We start from the raw sequence: 23,577 nt of genomic DNA on the forward strand, positions 1-23,577 counted from the left end.
TCCAACTAAATTTATATGGATGTAACTATAAGACCAGTTATTGAACTTCTGGCACAATGTGAGTAATTAAAGAGCCTGCCTTATTTATTTATTTTTGTGATATGCGGGCCTCTCACTGTTGTGGCCTCTCCCGTTGCGGGGCACAGGCTCCGGACGCGCAGGCTCAGCGGCCATGGCTCACGGGCCCAGCCGCTCAGCGGCATGTGGGATCTTCCCGGACCGGGGCACGAACCCGTGTCCCCTGCATCGGCAGGCGGATTCTCAACCACTGCGCCACCAGGGAAGCCCAAAGAGCCTGCTTTATAACCTAAGTATTTATTTTTAGATCTCGTGTCATCCTCCTGGAATTTAATTACTGGCATCTTTCTCTGAATTACATTTTTCTAAGGATATAATGAAATAAAAAAGGAAAATTACTGTTTAAGTTATTATTGAAACATAGCTTTTAGCCTTCATCCAATCTAATACTTGAAATTAGAAAGTGATAAAAATGAGAACAAAATTAAACACAAATATATAAGACATAAATATGGTAGTCAACTTTAACGACTTCTCCATTTACTGTTTAGATATTTAAATGAAATAGTTTTTATGTATGATGACAAGAAATGTGATTGAAGTTTTCAGCAATATATTTCAACATTATGAAAATCTAAGTTCATGTTTTTGTTTATGCCAGGAAAGTCCAATTTGTATAATCACCCAAATGAGACTGGCCAAACACTCAGAACCACATTTATGAATTTATATGAATAAATTTATTAATTACTTTGTGTATTACTTTATAAATTACTGTATTTATAAAGTATAGATCATTCCTTACTAGCTGGGGATCACCACCAGTCTTTGGTGTAGAATAGATCAACATTTTAAAATTCAATGATTATAATTTAATAGTAAATATAATCCAAATAACTTCCACAAAATGAATACCTTAAGAAAAATAGGCCAGTTCTACTTCTGCAAAACAAAAATAGAGAATGGAGGCCAAACATCTGGATCATAATACCCATTTCAATCACAGTTTCTCAAGTGCTTCTATTATATGTGCATATTTTACAATTCCTTTGTTGTTGTTTTTAGGCACAGCATATAGTGAGTTTAACACATGCTGTTTTAGGCACAGAAATTCTACTGAAGGCAATATAACCCACATCACTTTAAGACCCCCTATTTCTTACTACCAGAAATTACAAAATATAGATTTTTAAACAGTCTTAAATTATAAGTTATACACATATTTGGTGGAATTCTGTTTCCCGGTTAGATGGATTATCTAACAGCAGAAAACAACAATAAAACCTGTTTTAAATTCAGAAATTACCAGTTTCAAGCAACAGACAGCAGATGATATAAAAAGAACTGAAGGGGATAAGATTCCTGAAAAGGAAAATCCCTGGAGTTCTGAACTGACTCCTACAGTCAATTTGCCCTAAGGAAATTTGCAAACTCAAAGAACAGACAAAAGGCTTCTGCCAGGGATGGGGTAACTTCAATAGCCTTTGGCAAACTGGAGGATTCAAGCTCAAGGCCAGTTTTCCTCCTCATGATGCTTGTCAAATTATGGGACATTCCAGGGAAGAAGACTAAAAACTTGAAGGAAACTTTCTGAAAAGCAGAGTGAAGTTTTAATAGTCTTAATGCATGAAAATTAAGAGTTTGTGACCTGCCATGGGAAAGGCTGTGGAGAACACACTGAGTTCTGAACTGAAAATTCTGAAGGGTCAGGTGCTTTTCAGAACTGCAAAGAACCTTGACTAACCACAGTGCTTGTTTGAATTAAGGCAATTTGATTAGACATGACTCTATCAAGCTAACAGAGGAAAAGGTGAACTCTTTCTGGAAGAAAATAATATCATCTGGATCCTGGACAGCTTTTTACATTAATCTTCAGCATTCAATAAAAAATTACGAGGCACACATACAAAAAGACTGGTTGACATGAATAAAACCTAGAGGAAAAAACAGATAATACAGAAGACCTACAGATAAAATACATACTAGAATTTACTGACAGTGATGTTAAAATAAGTATGACTGATATGTTAAAATAAGGAATACAGAAAATAGGTAGAAGAGAATTTTACTAGATAATGGAATAAAATGGAAATTAATTTTGGGACTGAAGAATATAATAACTGAAATTTAAAAATATTAGATTGTGTAATGGCATAGTAGTTGTAAAGGATTATAGGATTAGTGAGTGCAAGACAGGCCAATATTAAATATCCAAATAGAAGCACTGAGGAATATAATAATTAAAATACAGACAAGAACATTTAGTGACATATGGAACATAATGAAAAACTCCAACACACATATGATTGTAATCCTAGAAGGACTAGGAATGGGGAATAAGCAATGTTTAAGAAATAATGACCAAGAATTTTCCAAAAATGGTGAAAAAGAATGTACCACTCAAGATGCTCAGTGAAACCCAATTAGAGAATAAAAAACAATGGTAGGGGCTTCCCTGGTGGCGCAGTGGTTGAGAATCCGCCTGCCGATGCAGGGGATACGGGTTCGTGCCCCGGTCCGGGAAGATCCCACATGCCGCGGAGCGGCTGGGCCCGTGAGCCATGGCCGCTGAGCCTGCGCGTCCGGAGCCTGTGCTCCGCAACGGGAGAGGCCACAACAGTGAGAGGCCCGCATACCACAAAAAAAAAAAAAAAAAAAAAAAAACAATGGTAAATGGGAGTGTTTCCTTAATTTCTCTTTCAGATTTTTCATCGTTAGTGTATAGGAATGCAAGAGATTTCTGTGCATTAATTTTGTATCCTGCTACTTTACCAAATTCATTCATTAGCTCTAGTAGTTTTCTGGTAGCATCTTTAGGATTCTCTACGTATAGTATCATATTATCTGCAAACAGTGACAGTTTTACTTCTTCTTTTCTGATTTGCATTGATTTTATTCTTTTTCTTATCTGATTGCTGTGTCTAAAACTTGCAAAACTATGTTGAGTAATAGTGGTGAGAGTGGGCAACCTTGTCTTCTTCCTGATCTTAGAGGAAATGGTTTCAGTATTTCACCATTGAGAATGATGTTGGTTGTGGGTTTGTCATATATGACCTTTATTACGTTGAGGTAAGTTCCCTCTATGCCTACTTTCTGGAGAGTTTTTATCATAAATGGGTGTTGAATTTTCTTGAAAGCTTTTTCTGCATCTTTGAGATGATCATATGGTTTTCATCCTTCAATTTGTTAATATGGTGTATCACATTGATTTGCATATATTGAATAATCCTTGCATTCCTGGGATAAACCCACTTGATCATAGTGTATGATCCTTTTAATGTGCTGCTGGATTCTGTTTGCTAGTATTTTATTGAGGATTTTGGCACCTATGTTCATCAGTGATATTGGCCTATAGTTTTCTTTTTTTGTGACATCTTTGTCTGGTTTTGGTATCAGGATGATAGTGGCCTCGTAGAATGAGTTTGGGAGTGTTCCTCCCTCTGCTATATTTTGGAAGAGTTTGAGAAGGATAGGTGTTAGCTTTTCTCTAAGTGTTTGATAGTATTCTCCTGTGAAGCCATCTGGTCCTGGGCTTTTGTTTGTTGGAAGATTTTTAATCACAGTCTCAATTTCGGTGCTTGTGATTGGTCTGTTTATATTTTCTATTTCTTCCTGGTTCAGTCTCAGAGGGTTGTGCTTTTCTAAGAATTTTTCCATTTCTTCCAGGTTGTCCATTTTACTGGCATATAGCTGCTTGAAGTAATCTCTCACGATCCTTTGTATTTCTGCAGTGTCAGTTGTTACTTCTCCTTTTTCATTTCTAATTCTATTGATTTGAGTCTTCTCCCTTTTTTTCTTGACGACTCTGGCTAATGGTTTATAAATTTTGTTAATCTTCTCAAAGAACCAGCTTTTCATTTTATTGATATTTGCTATTGTTTCCTTCCATTTACCGTTGCAACAAAAAGAATAAAATACCTAGGAATAAACCTACCTAAGGAGACAAAAGACCTGTATGCAGAAAACTATAAGACACTGATGAAAGAACTTAAAGATGATACAAACAGATGGAGAGATATACCATGTTCTTGTATATGTGCTGCCGAAGCGAGCACTACCATGTTCTTGAATTGGAAGAATCAACATTGTGAAAATGACTCTACTACCCAAAGCAATCTACAGATTCAGTGCAATCCCTGTCAATACCAATGGCATTTTTCACAGAACTAGAACAACAAAAAAAATTCACAATTTGTATGGAAACACAAAAGACCCCGAATAGCCAAAGCAATCTTGAGAACAAAAAACAGAGCTGGAGGAATCAGGCTCCCTGACTTCAGACTATACTACAAGGCCACAGTAATCAAGACAGTATGGTACTGGCACAAAAACAGAAATATAGATCAATGGAACAGGATAGAAAGCCCAGAGATAAACCCACACAAATATGGTCACCTTATCTTTGATAAAGCAGGCAAGAATATACATTGGAGAAAAGACAGCCTCTTCAGTAAGTGGTGTTGGGAAAACTGGACAGCTACATGTAAAAGAATGAAATTAGAACAGTCCCTAACACCATACAGAAAAATAAACTCAAAATGGACTGAAGACCTAAATGTAAGGCCAGACACTATAAAACTCTTAGAGGAAAACATAGGCAGAACACTCTATGACATAAATCACAGCAAGGTCCTTTTTGACCCACCTCCTAGAGAAATGGAAATAAAAACAAAAACAAATGGGATCTAATGAAACTTAAAAGCTTTTGCACAGCAAAGGAAAACATAAACAAGATGAAAAGACAACCCTCAGAATAGGAGAAAATATTTGCCAAGGAAGCAACTGACAAAGGATTAATCTCCAAAATATACAAGAAGCTCATGCAGCTCAATATGAAAAAAACAAACAAACCAGTCCATAAATGGGCAGAAGACCTAAACAGACATTTCCCCAAAGAAGATATACAGATTGCCAACAAACACATGAAAGGATGCTCAACATCACTAATCATTAGAGAAATGCAAATCAAAACTACAATGAGGTATCACCTCACACCGTTCAGAATGGCCATCATCAAAAAATCTATATATAATAAATGCTGGAGAGAGTGTGGATAAAAGGGAACCCTCTTGCACTGTTGGTGGGAATGTAGATTGATACAGCCACTATGGAGAACAGTATGGAGGTTCCTTAAAAATATAACTACCATATGACCCAGCAATCCCACCACTGGACATATACCCTGAGCAAGCCATAATTCAAAAAGTCATGGGCTTCCCTGGTGGCGCAGTGGTTAAGAATCTGCCTGCCAATGCAGGGGGCACAGGTTCGAGCCCTGGTCCAGGAAGATCCCACATGCCCCGGAGCGGCTGAGCCCGTGTGCCACAACTACTGAAGCCTGCGTGCCACAACTACTGATGCCCGTGTGGCTAGAGCCCATGCTCTGCAACAACAGAGGCCACCACATTGAGTAGCCTATTCACCGCAGTGAAGAGTAGTCCCCGCTCGCCACAACTTAAGAAAGCCCATATGCAGCAAAGAAGATACAACGCAGCCAAAAATAAATACATAAATAAATTTATTTTTTTTTAAAGTCATGTACCACAATGTTCATTTCCGCAGTATTTACAACAGCCAGGACATGGAAGCAACCTAAGTGTCCGACGACAGATGAATGAATAGAGAAGATGTGGCACATATATAGAATGGAATATTACTCAGCCATAAAAAGAAACAAAATTGAATTATTTGTAGTGAGGTGGATGGACCTAGAGTCTGCCATACAGAGTGAAGTAAGTCAGAAAGAGAAAAACAAATACCATATGCTAACACATATATATGGAATCTAAGAGAAAAAAAGGCTCTGATGAACCTAGGGGCAGAACAGGAATAAAGACGCAGACGTACAGAATGGACTTAAGGACACGGGGAGGGGGAAGGGTAAGCTAAGACTAAGCAAGAGAGTAGTATTGACATATATACACTACCAAATGTAAAATAGTTAGTGGGAAGCAGCTGCATAGCACAGGGAGATCAGCTCAGTGCTTTGTGACCACCTAGAAGGGTGGGAATGGGAGACTGGGAGGGAAATGCAAGAGGGAGGGGATATGGGGATATATATATATATATATACATATAGCTGATTCACTTTGTTATACAGCAGAAACTAACACAACATTATAAAGCAATTATACACCAATGAAGATGTTAAATAAAAAACAAAGCACAGCTTGGAATATCACAGAAAGGCTGCTAAAGACCAAAGTCAAAGAGAAAATCTTAAAAGCAACCACATGAAGATGACACATTGCTTTGAAAGGAACAACAATAAAATGGAGAGCTGACTATCAAGCAGCCAAAAGACAAAGGAATGATGTCTTCAGAGTCCTGAAAAAAATAACTACCAGACTAGAATTCTGTCACCGGAAATTAATCTTTCAAAAATGAAGTTTTCAAACAAACAAAAACTGCAAGAATTAATCACAGTCGCATCTGCACTAAAAGAAATACTTTTAGTGGAATTCATTAGGCAGAAGGAAAACAGTCCTGAAGGAATCACAGCTTTGCAGGAAGAAATGAAGAACAAGAATAAGGGTAACTATAAATTGCTATTGATTATTAAAGGCAAAAATAATAGTTTCTTAAAGGATTTAAAATATATATAAAATTTTAATTCATGTCAATAATAATGTAAAAGGCAGGTGCTTTAAACAAAGTTAAGGAATTCTAAGGTTCTAAGCATTATCATGGGAGTAGTAAAATTAAATAATTTGTATTAGACTCTTGTAGATCAAAGATGGATGTTGTAATCTCTAAGATAATCACAAGGAGAATAATTTTTAAGTGAATCAAAGGAAAAAAATAAATATCTAAATAATCAAAAAGAAGAAGAAAACTTTAGGGACAAACAGCAAAAATTTAGATGGTAAATATAAGTGGATAGATATCAAATATTACATTAATTGCAATTGGATTAAATAATCCAATTAAACAACCAATATTGTCTGATTAGGTTTAAGAAAAATTCAACTATATGCTGTCACATAACTGTGTGTGTCTCCGTGTGTGTGTTAGGACAGAAAGTTTGAAAATTTAAAAATAGAAAAAGATACATGACACAAAAACTAACCAAAATAAACCAAGTATAGATATACTCACATAAGACAAAGGAGACTTTAAGGAAAGATGCATTACTAGAGATAAAGAGAGATATTTCATAATGATAGGAGGTAAATATACCAGAAGTATGTCAATTCTAAGACTGAATATATCCCCATAAGATAATTACAAAATATAGAAAGTTAAACTGAAAGAACATAAATAAGAAATAGATAAATCCAGTCATAGGAGGAGGTTGTATTACAACTCTCTCAACCCCTGATAGAATAAGAAGACACACCTACACTGAATATTAAAAATCTGAACAACACAGTAATTATATTTGAATAAACTGACATAAGTAGTACACTGGAGAGTACACGTTCTTTTTATATGCACATGCATATATCAAAATTATCCATATTCTGGGTCATAAGGCAAGTCTCTAATTTTTTTAAAGAATTGAAATCACTCAATATGCTCTTTGACAATGAAATTAAGACAGAAATACAAATTTAAAAGAATTACCCAAATGCTTCAAAATTAAATAATATAATCCATCAGTCAAAGAAGAAATCACAGAAGAAATTTCCATATATTTTGAACTGGGTAAAAGTTAAGATCTGATATATCAAAACAGACTTTACAGGGAAATTTTAAAACTTTAAATGCACAGGTTAGAAAAGAAAGGTTAAAAATCAATAATCTAAGCTTTCATCTGAAGAAGCTAGAAAAAGAACAAATCAAATACCAATGTAGAAGGAAGAAAATAATACATATATATAAACATAAATAAATACAAAGCTGACAAATATATAACCAAGAAGATTAACAAAACTTAAAGTTGGTTCCATGTAATAATTAATAACTCTTATTAAAAACTCTTCATAAGACTAATGTTAAAAAGAAAGAAAACATCAATCATAAATATCAGGAATGAAAAAGGAACATCACTACCAATCCTAAAGACATTAAAAAATAAAAGAGGATATTATGAACAACTGTATGCCAATAAATTTGATAATTTATGTAAAATGGAAAACATCTTTTAAAAACACAATTTACTAAAATTGAAACAAGAAGAAATCTGATTAGTCATATCTTAAGTAAATTAAACTTGTGATTAAAAACCTTGCCACTTCAGTTCACACTAGTGAATTCTTCTAAATACTCATGGAACAACTAACACCAATTTATACAAAATCTTTTGGAAGACAGATAAACAGGAACTATTTCCCAGATTATTTGGGTACCAGCATGACTTCAATGGATTATGACATCCAAACCTGAATAGGACATCATAAGGAAGGAAAACTAGAGACCAATCTCTTTTTCAAACACAGATGGAAAAATTCTAAACAAAGTATCAGTAAATAAGATTCAGAAATATATAAAAGAGAAATAATAAATTATGAGAAAACTGTGTTATTTTAGGAATGCAAATCCAATCAATATACTACATTACATTAATAGGTAAAGGAGGAAAATCATATGATTACCTCAATGGATACATAAAAAGTCACTAGATAAAATTCAGCAAACACTCATGGTAAAATTGTTAGCAAAATGAAAACAGAAGGGAACTTTCAAGAAAGTATTTTAAAACCTACAGTAAACATTATCCTTAATGGTAAATTATTTAAAACTTTCCCTCAGGGATCAAGAATGAGACAAGAATGCTTGCCTTTACTATTTCACTTCAGTGTTTTACTATAGGTTCTAACCAGTGGAATAAAGCAAAGAAAAAATAAAAGACACAATGATTGGAAGAGAAGAAATAAGAAGTCTTTTTAAAAAATGACATGATTGTATACATTAAACGTCATAAAGAATCTGCAGACTATCTATTAGGATTATAAATGAAGTAAGTAATGCCACTGGATATAAGGTCTACATGCAAATAATAATTGTATTTCTATACAGCAACAAAACCCAGAAAATTAAAAATTTCAAGCATCATTTACAGTAGTTTCAGAAACATCGAATATCTAGAAACAAACATAACAATATGCATAAGACGTCTACACTGAAAAATATAAAATATTACTGAGAAAAGTTAAATATCTGAATAAATAAAGGGATATATAATGTTCAATAGTTGGAAGACTCAATATTGGGAATATGTCAGCTCTTCTCAATCTACAGATGCAATAAAATCCTAAACAAAACTTCAGCAGATTTCTTTGTGGAAGCTGACAAGCTAAATCTAAAGTTTATATGGAGACTTCCCTGGCTGTCCAGTGGTTAAGACTTTGCCTTCCAATGCAGGGGATGCGGGTTTGATCCCTGATTGGGGAGCTAAGATTCCACATGCCTGTGGCCAAAAATCCAAAACATGAATCAGGAGCAATACTGTAACAAATTCAATAAAGACTTAAAAAAAATAGTCCAGGGTTTCCCTGGTGGCACAGTGGTTGAGAGTCTGCCTGCCGATGCAGGGGAAAACAGGTTCGTGCCCCGGTCCAGGAAGATCCCACATGCTGCAGGGCAGCTGGGCCCGTGAGCCGTGGCCGCGGAGCCTGTGCTCCGCAACGGGAGAGGCCACAACAGTGAGAGGCCCGCGTACCGCAAAAAGAAAAAAAAAAAGTCCACATCAAAAAAAAAATCTTTAAAAAAAGAGAAAGGTAAAGTTTATATGGAAATACAAAGGGACAATAATAACCAAAGCAATCTTAAAGAAAAAGAATAAAACTGGAGGACTTAGCAACCAGATAATAAAACCTATTATGAAGTACAGTAATTAAGATAATATTGTATTGTGGGATAAACAAAGAGAAAAATGGGGAAAAAAGACTCTTGAACAGAACTATGGACCCCTGATTTATGAAAAAAAATGGCATGTCAGAAACAATTGGGAATGGAACTTCTTTTCAATAGATGGTGCAGTCATTTGGATATTTATATGAAAAAAAAAATTTGACCCTAACCTCATTAATATGAAAAAATAATTTCAGGAGGATTATAGCTCTAAATATGAAAAGTAAAGTAATTGATTTTTCAAAAGCACCAATACAACAATATTTTCTTGACTTTAGTGTGTGCAAAGATTTAAAGAAAACACAAAAAGTTCTAACCATAAATAAAAAATATTGAAAAATTAGAGTAAAAGTTAAGAAGTTTTGCTCTTCAAAGATACCACAAGGGCTTCCCTGGTGGCGCAGTGGTTGAGGGTCCGCCTGCCGATGCAGGGGACGCGGGTTCGTGCCCTGGTCCGGGAGGATCCCGCGTGCCGCGGAGCGGCTGGGCCCGTGGGCCATGGCCGCTGGGCCTGCGCGTCCGGAGCCTGTGCTCCGCAACGGGAGAGGCCACAGCAGTGAGAGGCCCACATACTGCAAAGGGAAAAGAGAGAAAAAAAAAAAAAAAAAAAAAAAAGATACCACAAGATATGCATGCCATAGAATGGGAGAGAATATTTGCAATACATACTTCTAAAAAAGTACTTATACCCAGAATATATAAGGAACTTCTAAAGATCAATAAGAAAAAATGACAAATACCCTAAATAGAAAAATAGACAAAAAACTTATGTACTTCACAAGAATATACACTAATAAAAATAACCATGTGAAAAATGAGCTCAATTTAATTAATCATCAGGGAAATGCTAATTAAAATTACAATATGACATTATTACACACTCATCAGAGAGGTTATAATTAAAAGATATTATCAAATGTTGACAAGCTTATGGAGCAACTGAAACTCTCACTCTGCTGGTTTTGGTAAAACCAAAATTGAAAAGTGTTTTGCAATATCTATTAAAGCTATATATATATATATATATATATATATATATGCACATCTTAAGGCACAATAGTCTAACTCCTAGGAATATAGTAAATATAAATGCACACATAGACACCAAAAGACATATATAAGAGTGTTCATTAGCAGCACTACTCAAAATATTCCCAAACTGAAAAACCCCAGTGTCCATCAGCTGGAGAATAAAAAAACAAATGGTGGTATAGTCATACAATAGAATAACACAAAGCAATGAGAATAAAATAAATTAGAACAATATGTAACAGATGAATTTTACAAAGGTAATGTTGAGTGAAAGAAGACAAACATAACACTCTATAACTCCATTTGTATAAAAGTTCATAAAAGACACACACACACACAAGCTCTATGATAATAGAATTCAGGAGAGTGTTTACCTTTAGGGGGGAGGGTAGTGACCAGACAATGGGAGGAGGGGGCTTCTAGGGTTTTTGTAACATTTTACTTTTTTTTTTTTTTTTTTTTTTTGCGGTACGCGAGCCTCTCACTGTTGTGGCCTCTCCCGTTGCGGAGCACAGGCTCCGCGGCCATGGCTCACGGGCCTAGCAGCTCCGCGGCATGTGGAATCTTCCCGGACCGGGGCACGAATCCGTGTCCCCTGCATCGGCAGGCGGACTCTCAACCACTGCAACACCAGGGAAGCCCTTAATTTTAATTTAGGTTTTGCTGATGAGTGTGTTTACGTCCTGAAAATTTTTTGAGTTGTACACTCATGATTTATGCCCTTTTCTAATATGTAATATTTAACAAAAATAATCTTAATAGTGTAAACTTTTGTAAACATCCATTATTGCTTATTTCTTGAATATAATCAAATAAGAATCGCACAAAAGAAAGTTTCTTCAAGTACTCAAAAGATATTTTATGAGGAATACTAGTGTTTTAGTTTGTTCTGAATAGTATTCTTTCGCTGGAAGTTAACCTAGCGCATGTTTATTTAGAATTTACAATAACTGAGAAGTGGAGATAGAACTGGGAACATTTCTGTGACTTAAAAGGTTCTAACTTGGAATGAGACAGCAAATACTACATGTAATAGTAAATCAGGACGCCTGGTGGTGCTGCAGGCTAGCAGTAGGAATGAATGGCTCTGTGGATACCCGGGAAGCCATTAAGCTGGGAATCAGAACTCTGAATGCTTTCTAAAAGAAGGAAGCATTTTACATAAGATCTAGAGGCAGAGATCTCCAGAGAAGGGCATCGTTCTACTGCAGGTCAGTCAGAAAGATCTAATTCGAGTTTATTTAACCAAATCATCTGGGTTGATTGCATACGGAGTTGAAGAAACTGCAAGTTCTTGAACCGGTTCTGAACAATGGAGACTGAACCAGCAAAAACGCTACAGAAAAGGCAAGTTATCTTTCTTGCTATATTGTTGCTTTTGTGGGAGGCTGGCTCTGAAGCAGTTAGGTATTCTATGCCAGAAGAAACAGAAAGTGGGTCTTTTGTGGCCACCCTGGCAAAAGACCTGGGGCTCAGGGTTGGGGAACTGGCCACTCGGGGAGCGCGAATCCATTACAAAGGAAATAAACAGCTCTTGCAGCTGGATGTAACGACCGGGAATTTGCTTCTATATGAAAAACTAGACCGGGAGGTGCTGTGTGGGGCGACAGATCCCTGCATACTGCATTTCCAACTATTACTGGAAAACCCGGTGCAGTTTTTTCAAGCGGATCTGCAGCTCACAGATATAAATGACCATTCCCCAGAGTTCCTCGAGAGGGAGATGCTCCTAAAAATCCCAGAAAACGTCCAGACAGGGACTGTGTTTCCTTTGAAAATAGCTCAGGACTTTGACATAGGTAGCAACACTATTCAGAATTACACAATCAGCCCCAACTCCCATTTTCATGTTGTCACTCATAATCGCGGAGATGGCAGAAAATACCCAGAGCTGGTGCTGGACAAACCGCTAGATCGGGAGGAAGGGCCTGAGCTCAGTTTAACCCTCACGGCGCTGGATAGTGGGGATCCGCCCAGGTCCGGGACCACTGCAGTCCGCATTGAAGTCGTGGACATCAATGACAACGCCCCTGAGTTTTTACAGTCGGTCTATGAGGTACAGATTCCGGAGAACAGCCCCCTAAACTCCTTAGTTGTCGCTGTCTCCGCCCGAGATTTAGATGCAGGAACGAATGGGAATGTAGCCTACGCTCTATTCCAAGGTGAAGTTACTCAACCATTTGTAATAGACGAAATAACAGGAGAAATTCGTCTGAAAAGGGCATTGGATTTCGAGGCAACTCGATATTATAACGTGGAGATTGCAGCCACAGACGGCGGGGGCCTTTCAGGAAAATGCACTGTAGTTATAGACGTGATGGATGTGAACGACAACGTCCCTGAACTGACCATGTCGACGCTCACCAGCTCTACCCCAGAAAACTCCCCAGAGACTGTGGTGGCCGTTTTCAGTGTTTCTGATCCAGATTCCGGGGACAATGGTAGGATGGTTTGCTCCATCCAGAATGATCTCCCCTTTCTTTTGAAATCCACATTCAAAAACTTTTACACCCTAGTGACCGAGAGGCCACTGGACAGAGAGAGCAGAGCGGAATACAACGTCACCATCACCGTCACAGATATGGGGATACCGAGACTGAAATCCCAACACAACATAACCGTGCTGGTGTCCGACGTCAACGACAACGCCCCCGCCTTCACCCAGACCTCCTACACCCTGTCCGTCCGCGAGAACAACAGCCCCGCCCTGCACATCGGCAGCGTCCGCGCCACAGACAGAGACGCGGGCGCCAACGCCCAGGTCACCTACTCGCTGCTGCCACCCCTCGACGCGCACGTGCCCCTGGCCTCCCTGGTGTCCATCAACCCGGACAACGGCCACCTGTTCGCCCTGAGGTCCCTGGACTACGAGGCCCTGCGGGCGTTCGAGTTCCGCGTGGGCGCCGCCGACCGCGGCTCGCCCGCGCTCAGCAGCCAGGCGCTGGTGCGCGTGCTCGTGACGGACGACAACGACAACGCGCCCTTCGTGCTGTACCCGCTGCAGAACGCCTCGGCGCCCTGCACCGAGCTGGTGCCCAGGGCGGCCGAGGCGGGTTACCTGGTGACCAAGGTGGTGGCGGTGGACGGCGACTCGGGCCAGAACGCCTGGCTGTCGTACCAGCTGCTCAAGGCCACGGAGCCCGGGCTGTTCGGCGTGTGGGCGCACAACGGCGAGGTGCGCACGGCCCGGCTGCTGAGCGAGCGCGACGCGGCCAAGCACAGGCTGGTGGTGCTGGTCAAGGACAACGGCGAGCCGCCGCTGTCGGCCAGCGTCACGCTGCACGTGCTGCTGGTGGACGGCTTCTCGCAGCCCTACCTGCCGGCCCCGGAAGCGGAAGCGGCGGACGCGGCTCCGGCCGCCGCGCTCACCGTCTACCTGGTGGTCGCCTTGGCGTCGGTGTCGTCGCTCTTCCTCTTCTCAGTGCTGGTGTTCGTCGCGGTGCGGCTGTGCAGGAGGGGCGGGGCGGCCTCGGTGGGTCGCTGCTCGGTGCCCGAGGGCCCCTTTCCGGGCCACCTGGTGGACGTCAGCGGCACGGGCACCCTGTCCCACAGCTACCAGTATGAGGTGTGTCTGAAGGGAGGCCCTGGGTTAAATGAATTTAAATTCTTGAAGCCGATTCTCCCCAACCTCCCGACTCAGGGCGCTGGTGAAGAAATAGAAGAAAACACCAACTTCCAGAATAGCTTTGGACTTAGTTAGGGATCTCATCATTATGCAAGATATTTGTCGTTTATCTCTAATTTCCCCAGATACCGAATTTGAGCGCGTCATGGAGAAAAATTTCATCTTCAGGTATAGCCTTGATTTCCTTTTTGTAATGAATTAGTCCATTTAACTTTACCTTGTCCAAGTTTGGAAAACTAAATTCTGTTGTCATTGCATTTATTTATAGTGTGCCATTCCAAATCCTTGCATGCTGTTGATTTTCCTGAAATTTTTGCTCCTTCCGATGGTACTTGTTGCAATGAACTGTCTTAATAAAATATTTTCTCTATATTCATTCCGTTTCATCACGCTCTAAGTTATTTAATGTTAAATAGCAAAAATTTAAAATGTTTACATAATATTCATTTTGTTTGCAAAGGAATACATTCATATAACAAATATATGAGAAAGAATGATGAAAACCAACACTTCTATTTACACTTCTTTCCTAGCTCTCATCCTACTGGCAAATAATTTTTTTAATGAATATTTTAATTCAATTATAACATACATACAGAAAAGTGAACAAATCCTTAACACAGCTCACTGTATTTTCAGAAAGTGAACATACTTGGTATCAGCATCTTGAAGAAATGAAACATTATTAGCATCCCAGGTGCCACACAAATTACCCCTTAAAATCACTACCAGCTCAAGTATAACAAATATCTCAACTTCCAATACTATAGTTCAGTTTTGCCTGTTTTGAATTTATATAAATGGAATAGTAGACTGCGAACTGTTTTGCATCTGGCTTCTCAACAATATGTTTACAACATTTATCCGTGATACTGCTTTTAATTTTAGTTCTTCATTCTTGTTGCTGTATAGTATTCCACTGTATGAATGTCACAATTTATAACCCATCTTACTGTATGTGAATATTTGGGTTGGTGCAACGTTTGGCTGTTTGAATAATGCTGCTATAAACATTCTCTTACATGTCCTTCAACCAACATGTATATGCATTTCTGTTGGGTATATACCTAAGGGTGGAATTGCTACTCATTTAGTAAATGCATGGTCACTTTTAGTAGATATTTCCAACTAGTTTTCCAAAGTGGTTGTTCCAGTTTACATTGCTTTCAGCGTGTCTGGATATACCAGTTCCTCAGCACTCCTGCCAACACCTGGTATTATCTGTTTTTCATTTTATCCATTTGGAAAGCACTTTTAAACCTTCATTTTCTAACTTTTTAAATACTTTCTTATCACTGAAGAATATGTTTGTAACTTTTTCATAAACTTTAAACAATTAATTTCATGCTATTGTTGTTTGGTATCTGGTACTTAAAATTTCTCTCATACATCCTTCACATATAGCTGTCTCATTATTTTCTGTTACTTCTCTGCTCAAACTAAAAGCTCCATTTATTGTTCCACTAACAACAGTTTCTTTTGATTTTCTTACATGAAAAGAAACTAATAGAATTCTTATTTTTCCTGTTACTTGTTTCTCCCTTATACTTTCAAACCTCTCAAAAATGCGCTTTTACTTTTAGTTAGGGTAAATGACCCATTCTACAACTGTAGCTAAGAATTCCTTGTTTGTCTATAGATGTTTTAAAACCTGAAAAGCAATGTTAAAAATTTACTTCTAATGACCATATAAATTATGAATGCCCTGCAGCTAAAGATCACCAGGAACACATTATATCAGAACATTATAGTCAGTAAAGGTGGGTTTACTGACTTATAATGAGGGAGACTGCACACCATGGGGAACCATGGGTCAACTAAGTAACAGTGCCCTACCAAGGAGTTAGAGGATTTGGGCTTATGTTAGGTGATTGGGGTAGGGTTCAAGAAAGCCTCCTTCTTTCCTTCTTCTTCTTTTTTTAAAAATTCCTTCTCTTTGATGCAGTATATCCTCTAGTGGCTTCTTAAGAGAGAGTGCACAAAAATAAACTATCTGTGTCTCTACATATCTGAAAATGCATTTCGTTTTCGCTTCTACTTCATAAATATCTTACATGTTATTTATGTCATTCAATGTTTTATACATTCTGACGATTCACGCCTTTTCATATCTGGGATTTTTTCATCTCTAATGTTATTTCCTTAATAATTGTATTCTTAACTTTAGCTTGTTATGTTTTTCTAAGACTTGTACTTGTTAGATATTAAACATTTTAAATTGTTTCTCTATCTTTCTTATATTTCTCTTTTACATTTTTGGTTTTTCCTTTATATCCTCACTTAAAGTTAGTCCCTCACTTTATTTTGAGTATCTTTATTGAATTTTTAATTTTAGTGGCATATTTAAATCCCTAACAGTTTTCTTATTATCTGATTGTATCTTTTCCATAGTAGCACTTGGGATTTTCAAAGTTCACTTTATTTCCCGAATGATCTGTTTCCTGGAGGTTGCATTTCTCTTTCTGTGTTTCTGTGTCATTTGTGGTTTTCATATGTCTGGTGATAGATTACCTGTTCATATGTAAGAAAAAGAAACTAAGTAGCTGGTGTGTAGCAATTGCTGTTTTTTCTTCTCTGCTTTTCTTTAATTCAAGATTTTTTTGATGTGGACCATTTTAAAATTCTTTATTGAATTTGTTACAATATTGCTTCTGTTTTATGTTTTGGTTTCTCAGCTGTGAGGCATGTGGGTTCTTAGCTCCCTGACCAGGGATCAAACCCGCATCCCCTTCGTTGGAAGGTGAAGTGTTAATCATTGGACCACCAGGGAAGTCCCAAGTCTTCTCTGCTTTTGTATGATAAGGTGGTCTACACCCAAGTTTCTGTCCTGAGTGGAAATTTCGACATGGTGCTCCATGTGAGGTAGTGCAGAGCCAGGTTTATAAAATATCAGACTTGACTTTAAGGGGCATTGTGATGAATGGGCAAAGAACTCTTTTCAGGATGTGGCCCGGCAAGTGTCAGGATACAAAGGTTTTATGCTGGGACTCCTAAAATCTCCACTAAAATATCCTAGTGTTCTCCAAAAAAATTTATTTCTTTAGAAATGAGCCTTAATGTTTTTGAAGGAAGGTCTGGAGGGAAACTAATAATTATTAAAATTATATGTTACATACAATGTATTATTATTATTACTATTATACAATTTCTATGCACCTTACTGTTTTCTAAATTCTTTACACATATCTCATTTAATCCTCAAAATAATGATACAATTGGCATGCCAATTTTAGAGATGAACAAACTGGACATACAGAATTAAAGTAACTTGCCCAAGGCTACCTAGCTAGTAAGTGGTGGAATCAGGATTTGAGTCCAGGAAGCCTGACCCCAAAGACATTACTTTTTTTTTACTTTTTTCTATTTTGAAATCTGTTAAACTTTCCAAAAAGTGTATACAATATATATGTGCAATTTAAAATAAAATAATAAAATGTTCATCACCCAGCTTAAGAATTAGAACAATACCAAGACCTTGGAAATCCCTGTGTGCCTCCATGATAACATCTTCCACCCTCATTATAATCAACCACTATCCTGAATTTTTAATTAATTACTTGTTACTTGTAATTATATCAGATATGCATATATTGCTAAATAATACATTGTTTGATTTTTGTCTGTCTTTGCAATTTATATAAATGGATTCATGTAGTATGGATCATCTGTGGGCTTGCTTTTTTCAATCATTATGGTATTGAATTCATCCATGTTAATGCGGTTCATTCATTTACACCACTCTACAGTATTCCAGTATATAAATACACCTTCACCTTTAAATTCATTTTACTGTTGATTGACTTTTGGGTTGCTCCAACAGTTTTGTTACCATAATAATACCACTGTAAGCATTCTTGAATACATCTCTTCATGCACTTGAGCAAGAGTTCCTTTTGGGTACAGGCACATCTAGGAAGGTACTACCTGGGTCATACCAACAACTAGAAAGATATCGAAGTGAATAAAATAGACTATTAAAAGATGCCAACACTAAAATGAAAGAGATGTTGGAAATATCTGACAATGATTTTGATTTTTTATTTTATTTTATTTATTTATTTTTTTTTTGCAGTACGCGGGCCTCTCCCATTGCGGAGCTCAGGCTCCGGACGCACAAGCTCAGAGGCCATGGCTCACGGGCCCAGCCACTCCGCGGCATGTGGGATCTTCCTGGACCAGGGCACGAACCCGTGTCCCCTGCATCGGCAGGCAGACTCTCAACCACTGCGCCACCAGGGAAGCCCCTGACAATGATTTTTAAGTGGACTTTGAAAAACGCCTCAATGAGCAATTATAAACATGCTTGAAACAAAAAATATTCTCAGAAAAGAAATGTAAAGTTGCAGCAAGGAAATAAAGAAATATAAAGGAATACCAATTGGGGCTTCCCTGGTGGCGCAGTGGTTGGGAGTCCGCCTGCTGATGCAGGGGACGTAGGTTTGTGCCCCGGTCCGGGAGGATCCCACATGCCGCGATGCGGCTGGGCCCCTGAGCCATGGCCGCTGAGCCTGCGCGTCCGGAGCCTGTGCTCCGCAACGAGAAGGGCCACAAAAGTGAGAGGCCTGCATACGGCAAAAAAATAAAAATAAAAATAAATAAAAATACAATCATTGAAATGAAAAACAGTGGATGAGCTCAACAACAGGAAGACAAAGAGTCAAGGAACTAGAAGATAGAACAATAGCAATTATGTACCCAATTTGAGAGAAAGAGAGAAAACAGAGTGTAAAAAATTAACAGAGCCTCAGGGACCTGTTGGACAATACCAAGAGATCTAATATTTGTGTCATTGGAATTCCAGAAGGAGAGGTGAAGACTTTCCAAATGTAGCAAAAGATAGAGACTCAGAGATTCAAGAAGCCAAACAAATCCAAAACAAGATAAACAAACAATCAAAAAATTTATACCAAAAGATATAGTCAAATTTCTGAAAACTAAAAAGAAGGAAAAAATCTTAAAAGCAGCAAGAAAGAAATGACACATTACCCATAGGGCAATAACAATCTGAATGAGAGTAGATTTCTCATCAGAAACCATGGATGTCAGAAGAAAATGGCGTTATTTTCCAAGTGGTGAAAGAAAAGAAAAATTAACCCAGAATTCTATGTCCAGTGAAAATATCCTCCTGGAAGAAATTTGTTGCCAGTAGGCATACTCTAAAAAAAAAAAAAAAAAGGCTAAAGGGAGTTCTCCAAACAGAAAGGAATCAATAAGAAAAGGAATATTGGAAGATCAGGAAAGAAGGAAGAACACAGTAAACAAAAATATGGGTAAACACAATAGACTCTCCTCCTTTTCAGAATTTAGTTTTCTAAATTATGTTTGACTGTTGAATCCAAAATTATAATACTGTCTGATATAGTTCAAAATGTATGTAGAGGAAATATTTAAGACAATTATAAATGGGGGAGAGTAAAGGTATGTAAAGGGAGGAAGGTTTTCAACCCTTCTCTTGAACTGGTAAAATGACAACCAGTAAACTGTGGTGTTATGTGTGGGCCAACCACTATAAAAGCTATACAAAGTGATACACTAAAACCCACTATACAGAAATCAAAGTAGAATTCTAAAAAACATTCTAATAACCCACAAGAAGACAGGAAAAAGAAAATGGAGAAAGAAAAGATACACAAGTAAAAAACAAAAAATAAAATGGCAGACTTAAGCTTTAACACATCAGTAATTGTATTAAATGTAAATGGTCTGAACACACCAATTAATACAGAGATGGGCAGAATGGGTTTTTAAAAATGACCAACCATATGCTGTCTATAGGAAACTTCACTTCAAATATAATGATACAGGGGCTTCCCTGGTGGCACAGTGGTTAAGAATCTGCCTGCCAGTGCAGGGGACACAGGGTCAAGCCCTGGTCTGGGAAGATCCCACAGGCTTAGGAGAAACTAAGCCTGTGAACCACAACTATTGAGCCTGTGCTCTAGAGCCCGTGAACCACAACTATTGAGCCTGTGCTCTAGAGCCCGTGAACCACAACTACTGAAGCCTGCTCACCTAGAGCCCATACTCTGCAACAAGAGAAGCTACTGCAATGAAAAGCCCACACACCACAACGAAGAGTAGCCCCCACTCGCTGCAACTAGAGAAAACCCACATGCAGCAACGAAGACCCAATGCAGCCAAAAATAAATAAATAAATAAATTAGAAAATATATATAACGATACAGGCAGATTGAAAGTAAAAAGATAGAAAAATATATTATGCAAAGAAAGTGACATTGGAAATAGAGTAGGACCTTATATAATGATAAAAGAAGACATAGAAAGCCTAAATATGTACACACCAAACAACAGAGTTGAAAAATATGTGAAGCAAAACCTGATAGAACTGAAAGGAGAAATAGATCCACAATTAAAGTTGGAGACTTGAACACCCTCTCTCAACCCTATCTCAACTGACAGAACAACTAGGCAGAAAATCAGCAAGAATACAGAAAACTCAATACCATCAACCAACACATTTATAGAACACCCACCCAACAACTCCAGAATACACATCCTTTTCAAATGCTCAGAGAACATATACAAGACAGACCATGTAAACAAGTCCATAATACAAACTTCACCAATTTTTAAAAATTGAAATCATACAGCATGGGCTCTCCAACCACAATGGAATCAAACTAAAAATCAGTAACAGGAAAATCTTCAAACACTTGGAAACTAAACAACACACTGCTAACTAATCTATGGGTCAAACACAAAGTCTCAAGGGAAATTTTTCAAATATATTGAAGTGAATGATCTTCCCCAACCATTTCAGATTTCAAATGTGTTTAGCATCAATCTGTTTATATTTTAAAACTTTTCTGCTGCATGTATCAAATCAGTTGAAAGGTTTTCATAAGTTATTGGCTTATATATCATTTCTATCTTTTCCCTGAATAATTGTGTTTTTCCTTGCATACAACTAAATTTAGAAAGATTTCCAAGAGGTTCAATCCATCCTTGAAGTTTAGTCTTTATCTTTCATTTTTAATAACTTGAAGATTTTTAAAAATGTTATAATGGAATGAAAGGAAAACAAACACGCGTGGCATATAAATGGAAATCAGCTTGATCAGCTATGCAACAGTTATAAGTTAAATAAATAAAATTAAGTTTAACACACTTTACAATGTTTCATCAGTTAAAGTACTATTTCGACTCATTGGTAATAATACAACTAAATTAATCTTGAAATGGTCACTTCAAATTAGCATACATGAGCAAAAAAGAGCATGGAACATGGTGATTTTTTACATTGTTTACCTTTCTGTGTTGTGTCCAGAGGGGACCAATGTTTTGCCACCTAATTATTTTAATTAACCTGAAAAATGTAATTAAGACAGTTCCCAGTGAATCATGGAAATGTTCATTATCTTTAACACTGATGGATCCATTTGTTAAAAATGATACAGTTAAGATTGCTGCATTTCAATTTGTGTAAACATTACCTTAAGAAAAGAACTATACAATGCTGGCACAAAAACAGAAATATAGATCAATGGAACAGGATAGAAAGCCCAGAGATAAACCCACTCACATATGGTCACCTTATCTTTGATAAAGGAGGCAAGAATATACAGTGAAGAAAAGACAGCCTCTTCAATAAGTGGTACTGGGAAAACTGGACAGCTACATGTAAAAGAATGAAATTAGAACACTCCCTAACACCATACACAAAAATAAACTCAAAATGGATTGAAGACCTAAATGTAAGGCCAGATACTATCAAACTCTTAGTTGAAAACATAGGCAGAACACTCTATGACATAAATCACAGCAAGATCCTTTTTGACCCACCTCCTAGAGAAATGGAAATAAAAACAAAAATAAACAAATGGGACCTAATGAAAGTTAAAAGCTTTTGCACATCAAAGAAAACCATAAACAAGATGAAAAGACAACCCTCAGAATGGGAGAAAATATTTGCAAATGAAGCAACTGACAAAGGATTAATCTCCAAAATTTACAAGCAGCTTATGCAGCTCAATATCAAAAAAGCAAAAAACTCAATCCAAAAATGGGCAGAAGACCTAAATAGACTTTTCTCCAAAGAAGATACACAGATTGCCAACAAATACATGAAAGAATGCTCAATATCATTAATCATTAGAGAAATGCAAATCAAAACTACAATGAGATATCATCTCACACCAGTCAGAATGGCCATCATCAAAAAATCTACAAACAATAAATGCTGAAGAGGGTGTGGAGAAAAGGGAACCCTCTTGCACTGTTGGTGGGAATGTAAATTGATACAGCCACTATAGAGAAAAGTATGGAGGTTCCTTAAAAACTAAAAATATAACTACCATACAACCCAGCAATCCCACTACTGGGCATATACCCTGAGAAAACCATAATTCAAAAAGAGTCATGTACCAAACTGTTCATTGCAGCTCTATTTACAACAGCCAGGACATGGAAGCAACCTAAGTGTCCATCGACAGATGAATGGATAAAGAAGATGTGGTACATATATACAACGGAATATTACTCAGCCATAAAAAGAAATGAAATTGAGTTATTTGTAGTGAGGTGGATGGACCTACAGTCTGCCATACAGAGTAAAGTAAGTCAGAAAGAGAAAAACAAATACTGTATGCTAACACATATATATGGAATCGAAAAAACAAACAAACAAAAATGGTCATGAAGAACCTAGGGGCAAGACGGGAATAAAGACGCAGATGTACTAGAGAATGGACTTCAGGATATGGGGACGGGGAAGGGTAAGCTGGGGCAAAGTGAGAGAGTGGCATGGACATATATACACTACCAAATGTAAAATAGATAGCTAGTGGGAAGCAGCCGCATAGCACAGGGAGATCAGCTCAGTGCTTTGTGACCGCCTAGAGGGGTGGGATAGGGAGGGTGGGAGGGAGGGAGACGCAAGAGGGAAGAGATATGGGGATATATGTATATGTATAACTGATTCACTTTGTTATAAAGCAGAAACTAACACACCATTGTAAAGCAATTATACTCCAATAAAGATGTTAAAATAAGAAAAAAAAGAACTATACAAAAAAAACACTGTGGGAGGCATAAAGTGGAGGAAAAAGTACAGATGAAACAAGACAGAATGTTGTGAAGCTGGGTGA

At 37.6% G+C, this 23,577-nt stretch overlaps 2 protein-coding genes across 3 annotated transcripts in view; both read left to right on the top strand.

Moving 5' to 3' along the window:
- Positions 1 to 23,577, top strand: part of LOC131755738 (protocadherin beta-4-like) — a 126,210-nt gene that overhangs the window by 16,707 nt on the left and 85,926 nt on the right. The gene's annotated exons all lie outside the window — the stretch shown is intronic.
- PCDHB5 (protocadherin beta 5) lies at positions 11,873 to 14,840 on the top strand. Its single transcript, XM_059061868.2, has one exon. It carries the CDS (start codon positions 12,158 to 12,160, stop codon positions 14,543 to 14,545), a length of 2,388 nt encoding a protein of 795 aa, XP_058917851.1. The 5' UTR covers positions 11,873 to 12,157; the 3' UTR covers positions 14,546 to 14,840.

The sequence above is a fragment of the Kogia breviceps genome, chromosome 4 (genome assembly GCF_026419965.1).
Source record: "Kogia breviceps isolate mKogBre1 chromosome 4, mKogBre1 haplotype 1, whole genome shotgun sequence".
In the NCBI taxonomy this organism is placed as follows: domain Eukaryota; kingdom Metazoa; phylum Chordata; class Mammalia; order Artiodactyla; family Physeteridae; genus Kogia; species Kogia breviceps.

Bases quoted from the DNA above. Each gene is read 5' to 3' on its own strand.
- PCDHB5 (XM_059061868.2), top strand. From the start codon at position 12,158: ATGGAGACTGAACCAGCAAAAACGCTACAGAAAAGGCAAGTTATCTTT.